Genomic DNA, 12,739 nt, shown 5'->3' on the forward strand with positions numbered 1-12,739 from the left:
GGTCCAGATCCCATGAAAACTCTGGTGGGACTAAGGTGGGTCTGGAGTCCCATCAATCTCATGCTCCAGTGCCACACTCTCAGGCAGGGGCAGCAGCTCCATCTGCCAGCGATTTCAGCACCATTCAGCATTTTGGGATGCGATTTATTATTATCATTTGGGTCATGTGAGGAGCAGAAACTGTTACCCAGCAACATGGACAGTGCAGTGGTAACTTTCTAAGACTCCTGGCTTCTGCTCTGTGGGAAGCTGACACACAAGCAGATATGAGAGCCAAAACCCTTTTATTGCCTTTTTTTTTTGTTGATGTTTTTAAAAACCTCCCCAGGATGCCAAGAGGACAGAGAAAACTGTCAGAGGGAAGAATTCCTACCTCAGAGCTGAAGCCAAATTATTCCATTGTCTCTCCCACATGGAAGGATACTTCTCAACAAGTTGTGTGATCCTTCCTTTCCCCAGCCAGCTCCTTTTCTCCTTCTCTCATCAAGCAACCTTTAGTCAACATACTGTAAATCCCCAAACGAGTGTCTTGATAATTCACACACTCTAAGAAAGTTCAACAGGACGTCAGTGTCTGATAGCATGCAAATACCCCCCTCCCAAAAGGTGCAAGAAGTGACTTTTCTGTAGCCTCCAGGGAAGGCATTTGCATGTCATTTGTCATCCTCATTCACCCAGTGCTGGTGGCTGGCAGGGCATCACTTCCCCATGGGTTGGGAAGGTGGGAGCCTTGCCCTCACTCCATGTCTGTGTCCCAATATGAAAAAGCACTCCTGCCATGGGGTGACCCAAAGCAGGGAAATTACCAAAGCAGGGTGATGATCTGGCAAAGGAAAGGAAAAACAATAAGAAGGAGAAAAGAGGATGCAGGGTGGTCAGGGTGGTGGGATGGAGAGCACGGGTGTGGGTGGGGACAGCCCCTTGCATCTTGCGTAAGTTGTGCTGGGTTTTCCGGCTTTGTGGCACCAGAGCTTTAAACAGGGCAAGACCTCAGGGGTCTTTGCAATGCTGAAAGAACCAGGACAGCTTAAAATATAGAGGATGTCTAGCCAAAGGCTGCCTACCCTAGGAGAGGGGCCACATAGCAAAGGCTGGGAGCTCAGGCAGTGTCCTCTGGACAGGGCTCACTCAATCACAAGAATTCTGCTCTCATTGTGCACCACTAAGGTCCTGCTCAGCTTCAGCCCAGCTTTTTTGGGCTGAGCAGGCTCTGAAGACATTAAAAGCTCTTTTTTACAGAAGATATCTCTGTGCCTTTCTGGTTGATATTTAATGTGAAAGCTAGTTTGCGAGCCACATCTGCAAAATGCATCCACTCAGCCTCTCGGGAGGTGTTAACTGAAACCCAGGCATTATTAAATTGTGAATATTTCAACATGGCCCATTTCAGCATAAGACTCCTGCCTGGCTCAGGGGCAGCAGTTAGGCTTCAAATGTTTATTTCTTACTCTGTGAGGTTCTACCCTGAACTGAACCTCCCAGATCAAAAGTTGGAACCCACATCAAGAGTCTTCCTGCCTTAGGTGGGAAACTCAAGCCTTTTGTGCATGAGCACGGCTCCAGCAGTATCAGAAAGACACTGATCTGTCTGCCTTTTGGTCCAAATTCAGTTGTCCTTTAAGAGACCAAATTGCCCCCATGCCTTCTAATTAAAACAGTTTCACCATAACAATGTAATGTCCAGGGAAATGACTCTGCATAATTCCCCATCCTGCCATAAGAAACACTCTGGGGGTGTGCCCATACAATCCAAGGCTATTGTTAATTCAGGATGGGTTTTACAAGAGCAAATGAATGTCCCTTTACATTTCATGCACTCCTGAAGTGTAATCCCCAAGCCCTCAAAAGATTAGTCACTAATCTGGGTCTTACGAGCAGGACCAGTCTCACAGCAGGTTTTAGGGGGAAAAAAATTAAGAGAAAAAAAAAAAATCCTGCAAAGAAAGTATTGTGATGGTGCAAATTCCTGTCCCTGAAAACCATGGAAGCCATCTTAAAGGTCATCAATTGGGTCCCATTACATTTCATCTGAAGCCTGGATCTGAGAAATTACAGAAATGTTTCTCCTTTTAGAAAGGTTCCATCATTTCCGACATGAAAAAAACCCACCCAACAAAATCCCACAAAACAAAACAAAAAACAAACAAAACCAACCAAACAAACAAAAAACCTAAAACCAAAACAAAACCAAAAAAACCCAGAAAACCCAAAAGCAAAAAAGCAGAAGTGGAGAAATTGGGCTGAAAAGCAGGAAAACCAGCTCTCAGGCTGCACTGCTCCTCTGCAGGCCACATGGACATGAACTTTCAAGTTGCTCAGAGAGAGGGCTAAATGGTTTTCCCCCAGTAAATCAGCCCAATTTTACTCCAATATTATAGCAGATGATTTGGTGGTCCTCTGAATAGTAACTACACCAAAATCAAATAGATTACATCAAAAATTAAGAATTTAGTTCCATGCTAGCTCAAGTATAGCAGAGATCCTCTACTTTTTGAGTATCACTCTGCTGCCTCTGAATCCCAGTGCAATGGCTTGACTGCCCACATGGCCGGTCCACAAAATTCAGAAATCCAATTAAACAGACATAAATACAACCCATTTGCCTTAAGGAATTAGATTATTCCTAATTACAGCAATCAGTGACTTCTTGCTGCTCTACATTTCTGTGACAAATCTATTCCCATGCCAGTGTCTTTTCAAGGAAGTCATGTCAAGGGTTTTGGAAAGGGAACACCCAGCTCATTTTGGGCTGGCAGGGAGACCTGTGCCAGCCATAGGTCTGCTGCAATGGCTCTTTCTAAGTGATCCTTCCTAAAATGCCTCATCTCACTCCCTTCTAAATCACTAAATGTCAGCACAGATGTTATTCAAGAATGTGAGGTGCAATATTCACTTCTGCATCTCTGTGATGGGTTTTGTTGGGTACTCTGGAACCTATGGGGCCAGTGATAACAACTACATGTCTACAGGGGAAAAATTAGGGAAATAAACTTGGATAATTCAATTTCTCTGTTCATTTGAGAACTGAACTCTGAGTCAAGTAAGCAGAAGGACCAGTGTCAAACAAAGCGCTAAAACAGCACTGAAGGGGAATTAGGCAAGGATGAACACATAGAAATTTAGGGAGAGAACAAAGTAAAATTTAAGGGAAGAGTTAAATCCTACCCCTGCCCACAGGGCTTCTGACCTTTGCAACATGACCTTATGCACCTATGGGGACAGCAGGAAATGCCAGAAGAGCTACTGGGATGTAAATGGGGTGAACTAATGATGACCTTCCCAGGTATTGGGATAGCACAGTGATAGCAGCCAGTTTGCTCCCTTGTGGGGAGCAGAGACATCTGAGCATCCTCAGGAAACCACGGGATCAAGACAGGAACTGCAGAGCTGACTGCTGCTGGCTCTTACTGAATTTCTCTACTCTCCTTGAAGACTGACATCCCTCCAGCTCTCTTGTCACAGACCAGCTCTCTGATTGCTTTGTGGCTGAATGCATTCACTTTAGAGGATGTTAAAAGGAGGGAAAAAAAAAAAAAGCCTTCTGAAATAGTCTTTATCTGATGAATACTTCCGATAACAAAAATAAAGGACTCTGCTACTGCCAGTAGCATATTTCCGGGAACTTTGTATCAAATGGGGTTGATCTGCTGAAAACATCCATAACATTTGCTCTGCAGTTCTTTTGGTAGGAAGCTTCTGCAAGAAAGAAACATGGGGAGGGTGTTTTGGGGAGCGTCCTTCCACTTGAGGAGATTAAACCATGAACTGTGAGGAACCTGGATCTTAATTTGGAAAGGTGTTGACAAAAATCTCTGCCAAAACCCCAAACTGCACCAGCAGCTCTGCCCAGAGCACAGAGCCATGTACAGGTTTCTAAAGGATGTATGTGCTCCTAAGCATAGGTAAGAAACCTAATATTTGTTTATTTATCCTGCATACATATAATGCACCTGTGCTAAGGCTGCAGGGGAACTGCTTAGGCACTGCCAGGATGAAGGGTGACACGGCAGCTGAACTCTGCTCCCTGGTACACATGCTGGTGCTGCAGCAGCAAAAAGATGTAATTACATAAAAAAGACCTTCTGAGCCCTGCCCCAGAGGGAGAGGCAGGCAGGTCCTGTCCAGGGTTTAGCTGTAGCCTTCCAGCACAAGCACAAACCCTCCCCACCTGCACAAGGGTGAAGATCTTCACGCAGGCAGTAGCTCTTCCCTAGAAACCAGTTTGATGCTGAAGGTCCAGAGAGGAAAGGGTTGAGGGCATCACTAAGCCAAAGAGCTACCCAGACCCATATTTACTGACATCCCTTCTGAACAAAGCTACCAAGACACCAGAATGGTACAGAAGGGGGAAGTGTTTTTCCAGCTATTCTCCGACCAGGTTGCAAATGTGATTCCCTTCTCTCGAGATCAGCTTTTCCATTCAGCTGCTGCTGAATCACAGGGGTTGGTATCTCATCTGGTGAACAGCCCAAATGCAAACATCCGGAGTGTTTTTGTTCAGATAAGGCTGACCACAGCCAGGATTCCTAATGGCATGGGTGAAGCAAGTATTGCACACATTAAGAACAGCCCCAGATACTGCCAAGTACTTTCCTGCTTGCTTGTGTGAATGTGAACATTACCAAGGGTAATGAGAGAACCTGCTCAGCTGCTAGTTCAAGAAGTTAAGCATTTGAGCTGTTTAAAATAAATGCTTGAAGAAGGCTGGCTTAGCATGATTTCAACATTAATCCACTCCCAAAGATGCCTTCAGAGTATTTTCTCTGCTGCTGGGCAAAAAAGTTTGAAGAGCCTATTTTATAACACAGTAATCCTAAAACATTAACGGGTTTAACCTTTCATTTCGCTACAGTACTCATTCCAGCTGTTTTGAGAGGACCTAAAATTGTCCCCCTAGATACTAACTTTCCAGCTCCAACTCAGTTTTTGTATTAATGTGAAAAGATTTTAGTATGGCCCAACCAACTGGGGATCATGGGAAAGGTCTCATGCTTGGTCAAAATGACCTTACTATAAAGCAGGATATCTAATGATTATCATTTTGACCCTTTTCAGTTTCTCCTTATCAGTTTAGATACTGTTTTGTTCTTTGCAAAGAAATCAGTTGTTCAATCATATCCTCAGGTTTGCATAGTCTAAAGAGTTGCAGTGCTTTATGCCAGCTGAACATGTGGCTGTCATTAATCTTCAAGAGGAAAAGCACTATATTTGTCTGATAAGTTAATATACAATGAATATTAGGATATAATTTTATAAGTGATTCATCTCTTCACATATGGCTTGCTTTCTTACAAGTGTTATCAGAACAGGGGTTTGGGAATTACAGGCTTGTAAATCAATTTAGCTTTGTACTAGTCCTTTCCCTTCCTTTTTAGATAAATAAAGGCCTTATTTAAGGCTTGCTAATGTTTGCGGAGGTTCAGTCCATTTCCAGTAATGGAAACAACAAAACCCAAAATTTATCCCCAGGCTTATAAAAGAAGCTTCAGAACTGGGTAAATATAAAATAACTCATGAATATTGGACAGCTTGTTCTGAAATGGGAAACTACAGCCCATCAGTGCATAAACAAGTGAGCACAGCCAGGCAGGCTTGGAAAGCAGCCTTCCAAGGGGGAACTGGAGCAGCTCAGCCAGTTTTCAGATGAGAGCTACTCGGAGCCTGCTGCCACATCGGCATGACACAAACCAGAAAGGAAGCAAGTTATAAAATGTATCAGGGAATAAAAACATTTGTTCCCCTCTTCACCTTCATGGCAGGCTCACATTTGCACCATTTGTCATATAAGTCAAGAAGAACACACATTCACAAATACTTTCTAAATTGCAGAGTCCACTGCTGACATGACAGGTAAATATTGCATTTGTACAGTTTTTTACTCCGTGTGAACTTTTTTGCTCTGTCTCAGAGCAGATTTGCTTCACTGCATTGTGCACCCAGTTGAAAGTTAAGCCGACCAATTCTAAAGGATTTATCTTTTTTTTTTTTTTTCTTTTCTAAATAGCAGAAGTAATTAATCTGCTTCAGAGAATGAATCAGCCTTTTCTGAGCTAGAAACACACAGAGGAGATTGTGGCTGTTTCTGGGGCAGGAGGGAGGCTTACTCACACAGCTGATGCAGCCGCCCAGGGTGTACAGCTGTGGGCTGTGAGGGGGACAAAACCCCAGAGCTGCACCCCAGAACCCCCCAGTGCCACTCTGTGCCCCCAAGGGACCTGCTGGGACAGAGGGAATGGGCTCAGCACTGCAGTGCTGATGGAAGAGATGAGCCAGTGCACAAGGAATGGTCCAGGGAGGGATGTGTGGCTTTGCCTCTCCTCCTGCAGCCCCTGGGTGGCACACCCAGCCCGTGAGAGCTGCACCCACTCCTGGGACTAAATCCTTTGGCAGCAGGGGCTGTCCTTTTATTTAGGTGAAGTACCTTGATCTGGGCCAGACAGTGGGATGAGTTGATTTGCCACAGTTTGACTTCTTGATAGGCTGTGGGAAGAAAAGCACTGCTCACAAAAAGCTGCTGCCGTGTACTATGGGAACTTCTGTTTCCAGCCGGGACCTCTGTCAGAAAATAAAGCTAATGCTCAGCTCACTGCTTCCAGCCAATGCTCAACAATGACTTAACAGAAAAGCAGGACAAGCAAAGAGCAGACAGCTCCCAGAAAGGGGAAGCCAGCAGAGCAGAAGCAGCACGGAGATAGCTGCCTCATTAAAAATAATGCAACTTAACCCATGGAGCCGAGCGTAACAGTTATGCCTTTGCTGCACTGACAAAAGCAGAGCTGCTCACCAAAACTATAAATAAATAAATCAGGATGATGCAAACCTTATTCATTGATCTGGAGAGAGAAAAGGGGCTCTGCTGCTGCTGCCTTGGGGGCTACTGCTGCTTCCCTCCCTTCGTCCCCTCTGCCAGCCAGGGCGTGCTGGGGAGAGGCTATGCCTCCAGCAAGGGAAGGGCTGGTCTTGCAGTCCCCAGGAGAGCAGTGGGGCTGGAGAGTCCCTCTCTCTGGGGAACACAGGGAAGGGGTGGGACAGGTGGCCATGGCTCCCTGTGCAGAGCAAATGGGAGTGGAGCTCGTTTGACCTCTGCAATGGCAGAATCACCAACATTTTCCATTTTAAAGTACAACTAAATATAGAGGTTTTATGGTTGCAGGATGCCTCCTTTCCCACACTTTCCTGGAGTGATCTCCAAATTCCTCTGATGTCCTTGCTTGTTAAAATGTGTCTCAGCTTTCCCATCTGGAAAAGTGGAGACCCACACAGTTCCAAGGTGGCCAGCTGCCACTAGTGATGTCCTATGTTAGCATTAGCCATCAGCCTGGGAGCAGCAGAGGCAATGAAGGCTTTGCAAGTTGGGTTTGGGGTGAAATCGGTGTCAGAGAGCCTGTAGGTACTCTGTGAGCAGCAATGCAAACCATCAGCTGAAACTTCCCTTGTGTACCTTGTGGGGAAGTCCTCTCAGCACCGAGGAGTGACTGAGGACACCTGCTCACAGACTCCAATGGAACAGCAGTGCAAAGAGCAAATCCCTCCTCTGGCCTCTAACATTCCACAAAACGAATACTGTTCTCGCCTCAGCTGAATAATGGTCCTGGTAAAAATAAGAGGGAAGTCAATGCCAAGTAGCACCACCTGGTGATAATTACTACAACCATGCCAAGTTCAACATCAGGCCTTACCAATTACAGCATTTGGCAGCTCTTTATTTGTCTGTTCCTGTGATACTGGACACAGTGCTGGAGCAATGTCCCTTCTGAAGTGAGCTGTTTCTTTTGTGGTCATTAAACATTTTGGAATCAACTGCGTAACTCCAATGCTGGAATGAGGACTTCATCCACTGTCTCTCAGTCCTTTCTGGCTTTGTCTGGCATCCTTTATCAGCTCAGCTGGTTTTTCAGAGACCTTGAAATACACCATCAAATGCTACAGAGCTTTTTGCAAACACTACTGCTTGCTTAAGATTCTCATTGATCTGTGGCTTCAGCATTCCCAGCACTTTGAAATGTCAGCTCAGGTATTAAAATAGTAGAAGCAGCTGAATCCATGAACAATATGTGTTCATTACTTCAAACAGAAAACCCACCATGCTGTTAGATGCTCTCCTGATGCTTTCTGCAGATGTGAAAGGCTGGCTGACAAAGCAGCAACAAATGTCTATTTGCCACATCACACAATCACTTTTAATTTTGGGCACTCCTGTAGATGCCAGGCAATGACTCAGGGCCCCATGCTTGAACCCCACACCCTATTTTCTTTCGTATTCAGTTTCGTAAAATCACCTCATCTACCACTGACATTATCTGGTAGCAAACATAAAACTTGTCTGTTGTTCATTATTCTTTTTTCCCCTGGAAACAGAAGCCAGAGGATACTTGCCCTTGACAAGGAATCTGGGAGGCACTGAAAAGTCACCCAAATGCTTTTTTTAAGCACTCCCAATTTGTACTTCACTCCAGTCCTTAAAGCATCAGAACTGCAGAACTGGAACCACTGGAATGGTGTGACAACCCCACACCAGACCTGTGAGCATGAAGCTGCCCTTCTTTAGAAGGAGACAGTCAAAACTCAGAATTTGATGTAACTTGTTTCCTTCCCCAAATTTGTTCTTAGCATTTTGGTTGGCAGCATAGAACTGGAGAAATCTCAGTAAAATTAAACCACAGATTGTTTGCCCAATCTGTTGCAGCACTTGGTGCTCTCAGTGCTTTTTCTGGCCATTGGGAGATGAAGGCAGCCTCTGCAAGACAAGCTCATGAACACTGTACGATAAACTGCTCACAGGCAATGCTGAGAAACACTGGAATAAACTTGAGCTTGGTGGATAATGCCAAAGGGATTATAATATATTAGGTTAGAAGCAGGTAGTCATGCACTGAACGTGAGGGGTATCATGCTGCAGTCTACCTTCTGCAAAATATTTAGGTATTTTTCACCTAGTTATATAAAAAGCAACGTACAATGTTAATGAATGGAGCAGGGATAACTCCTTAGGTTTATCTGCACCTACCAACTGCAGTATTTTGGACTGAGCAGCGCTGGATTTGTTCAGTGTCACTGTGTGACCCCATGACCTGACTTTGTTGGTTCAGTGGTATTTTCTCTGAATCATTATTGATAGACCTTACTGCAAATATTAAGAGCAAGGATATTCAAGTGGGAGCTTAACCTGAGTTCAGATATGAGCACTGAGTTTGTCTGAAGTTCCTTCAGCTGTTTCAGCTCGATGAATGTTGTTCACTGCCCAACCTGCAGCACTGTGTTGCTACCCACTGCTGAATTGCACCCATCTTCTACTCACGGCTGGTTACAGTACAATGGTGGGATTAAACATCCTCATCAACAGAATAATCACTGCAGAAAAACCCCACATCTAATAACTGATGCCATGGAAGTAAATTGGGTGGAAAGAAGGACGAAATGCAACTTAGCATGCTTTAGTGAGAAAAATTTTGTGCTCAGTTACTCTGGGAAAACTATCCAGCATACCTGGCACACAAGACAGGGATAAAGTTCAACTTACAACACATTTAAAGCCATTTTCTATGCAGTCCAGTGAAATCAGAAGCTTGCAAACAAAAGATAAAAATTTGTAATAAACAGGGTACAGACCTAGAAGGATCAGACAGACAATGAAATGGAAGGAGTCAGTCTGAGTCTAGCAGGGGTCACTACTGCAAGTGAGGGAGATTCCATCCTACTTAACTTCTCCCTTCATGACAGAGCAAGTGGGAGAAAGCTGAGGGACTATTGAACCAGTACAGAACATGGGGATATGCAATAAAAATGGGATCAATAGAATGACTGGAACACAATGAGAGCTGACAGCAGAAAACAAAAGTCAGATGGACACCTGGAGAGGAAAATCCCAGCTTCCCACCCCCCATCACAGGGCAGAAGGAACCTGAGGAAGAGGTTAATTGCAGCACCTACCTGGTGAGGGATTTATTTCTAGGTGAGGTGTCAAAACATGAGAAGCACAGGACAGACCTCTGAGCCCTGCAGCTCTGCTCATCCACAGGGAACTCAGAGATTAAGAAGCCCAGCTCAAAACTGCCAGGGATCAGCAGAAACTTGAGCCTGCTTCATGAAAGCAGACAGCGAGTTGTAGCTTGTTTGGCATGGCACAGTAAAGAGAAAAGCATGCAACTCTTTTTCTATACTGATAAGAGAAAAACACCAGATATAGTGCAAATACAAAGTAAGAGAAAGCCATATATCGGAGAAAGGATTATAATATAAGTTCAATTAAGGTGTGAAATTACCCCTTCCCAGAAGGCTGGCAACAAATGAATTACAGTCGTGTGCAATAAGGCATAATATCATTCTGTGTTTAGATTTGCTGACCTGCCAGGTCTCTTCCTGTCCTACATTTAGATTATCTTTTATACAATGGGTCTTGTACACTGCTTGCATTTTTTCAGCAATATTTTTGGATGACAGCCTAGAATGGGATTATTAACTTATAACAGGACAAAAAAAAAATCTCACATCCTCACAGATTCCTGCGTTCCCCTCCCCCCTGCCCTCTGGTTTTGGCAGCCTCTGTTTAGTGGAAAAATAAGCTTAAGTGGATGGAAGAGAAATTAGATTAGTGGCCAGACAGCCCAAATTCTGAGCAAGTTCAGTAGGACAACGGCAACCTTACTGTAACTCTGCTGACTCCAACTTTCCTTTTCAACTAACTCAAGCCAGAAGTTTGAGTTGCAGTCTACCAGGGAGCCTGAGGTGTTTTGCACCGTGTTCACCCAGAGAAATTCTTCAGTCTTAAGAATCCAAAGAAAGAACGTACAGTTCACAGTGCTGATCTGGTACAGGGAGAGATAACCACGAGCACAGTTTTGGGGTATTTCTTCTAAAATCAGTATGTCTGAGCACTCCTTCCCCACCCACGAGCTCTGGAATTCAGCTCTGTATACTGATGTTGCAAGCTATTTAATCACTGCAGAGTTATTGAGCAAAAGGGAAGATGAGGCTGGAGAGAACTATGTGGGAAAACCGGGCAGGACTTGGGAGACCTCGTCTGAAAACCACTGCATAACAGAAAAGAATTCGTCAAAATAAAAGCCTGGAAGTGGCCCAGCGCAGACGCAGGCACACCGTCCATCCACTCCGTGCTGGGAGATGCTCTGCCAGCGCCTGGCACAGCAGGACCACATCCCGCCTGCACATCACACCTGCAACCCGCACCACGTTGCACCTACACGTGCGATCCGGAGCACGTCACCCCCGCACACCGTGTGGCTGCACCTGCGATCCAAGCGACATCCAGCAGCGGCAACCCAAAGCACCCGCAGCCCTCGCACGCTGTGTTAGCGGCTGCAGCCGGGACCGGCTCCCACCTGTGTGCTCCACTCTCGCACCTGCAATCCGGACTCCAGCCCACCTATATTTACACCGCGCTGTTGCATCCGCAGCCCGGACCGGCTCCCACCTCTCCCGTGTACCGTCAGAGCGGCGGCGGGGCCCCGTCCCAGCCATGCTGCCCAAACTGCAGCCCAAACTGGGTCCCACCTACACTTCCCTGCTGCTGTCGCGCCTCCATCCCCCTGCGCTCAGCCATCCCTCCTGCAGCTCCGAGCCCAGCTCCGGCCCGCCGAGCTCCTTCGCCCGTCCCACCGGCCGGCAGCGGGGCACAGCCGGGCGCGGGGATGCCCAGCCGGGCTGCAGCCCCGGGAGCGGGTTCAGCCCAACTTCTGCCGACCGAGAGGACCCCGCTCCCGCGATCGCCCCCGGCGGAGCTCGGCCTTACCGCGGCGGCTTTCCTGCGGCGGGGACGGCAGCGACCCTGCCGCGGGCACCGACCCTCACCGCCAGCGCCCGCGGCCGCCGGGCTCTGCCCGCCCGCGGGAGCCGCGCCCGGTTCCGGGGCGGGGCGCGGGCGGGGCGGGGGTCCGGACCGGCCCCGCCGGGGAAGTTTGTCTCCTCACGGGCGGGGGTTCCGCCGCGCCGCCCCAAACCTGTGTTCTGCTGCGTGTATTCCCTTGCCAGCCCCGCTGCCGTGTCCTGGTCTCGCCCTGGCAGATCATCCCCGGGGGAAGAGCTCTCCGCGGAGCCAGTGCTGCGTCCCCCTCGCTGCAGAGGGGTGCTGCCCACCATGGAGGGCTCCCCAGTGTGCCCCTTCCTCCTTTGTCCCGTGGGCATCCTGGAGGCGAGCGCTGCCCCCGCCCCGGCCGCAGCCGTCTGACAGCCTGAGCTGCCCCGGTGTGAGCGGGTGCAGCCCCCGCCCGGCGCGGGGACCCTCTCAGTCCTGCCCTGGGGTTCCGATCCGCGGCCCGGGGCTGGGAGCGATGGGGGGAATCACGAAAGCTGGGGACAGGCTGCCCAGGCGGTCAGAGACCCAAGGGACCCCGCACCCTCCTCTAGGGACCCGGCACCCTGCTCTCTGCAATGTAAGCGCCTCACTTCTAACATGGAATCATCGCATCGATCGGGTTGGAAAATACCTTTAAGAGCATCGAGTCCAAACGTTAACCCATCATTGCCAAGCCCACCACTTAAACCACATCCCCAAGTGCCACATCGACGTGTCTTCCTCCAGGGATGGTGACTCAACTGCTTCCCGGGATAGCCTGTCCCAATGCTTGAATGTTGTACTTTGCACTGGGCTAGTAAAGCTAATATTTGAGCATTTTGCACAGATTTTGAGCGTATCACCATGTAAACATCTAGTCAGATACTCGCCTAAAACTAAAGTCAGTACAAGTTTAACATGTCATGGTACTTCCGATGAGCACAGTGG

The 12,739-nt window shown here is 47.4% G+C and overlaps 1 protein-coding gene across 6 annotated transcripts in view; it reads right to left on the bottom strand.

Annotated features, from left to right (window-relative positions):
- INF2 (inverted formin 2) overlaps nt 1-12,522 on the bottom strand; it is a 41,518-nt gene extending 28,996 nt beyond the window's left edge. For 2 of the 6 annotated variants that reach the window (XM_053980039.1, XM_053980037.1), the window contains exon 1: nt 12,444-12,493. In XM_053980039.1, the coding sequence (XP_053836014.1) occupies nt 12,444-12,455 (12 nt within the window). In that variant the 5' untranslated portion in view covers nt 12,456-12,493. Of the gene's footprint in view, nt 1-7,441; nt 7,486-11,749; nt 11,790-12,443 lie in introns of those variants that run through there. The other 4 variants (XM_053980036.1, XM_053980041.1, XM_053980040.1 and 1 more) reach the window with 4 other exon arrangements.
- Between the last annotated feature and the right edge of the window lie 217 nt (nt 12,523-12,739).

This window comes from Vidua macroura, chromosome 6 (genome assembly GCF_024509145.1).
Source record: "Vidua macroura isolate BioBank_ID:100142 chromosome 6, ASM2450914v1, whole genome shotgun sequence".
Lineage (NCBI taxonomy): Eukaryota > Metazoa > Chordata > Aves > Passeriformes > Viduidae > Vidua > Vidua macroura.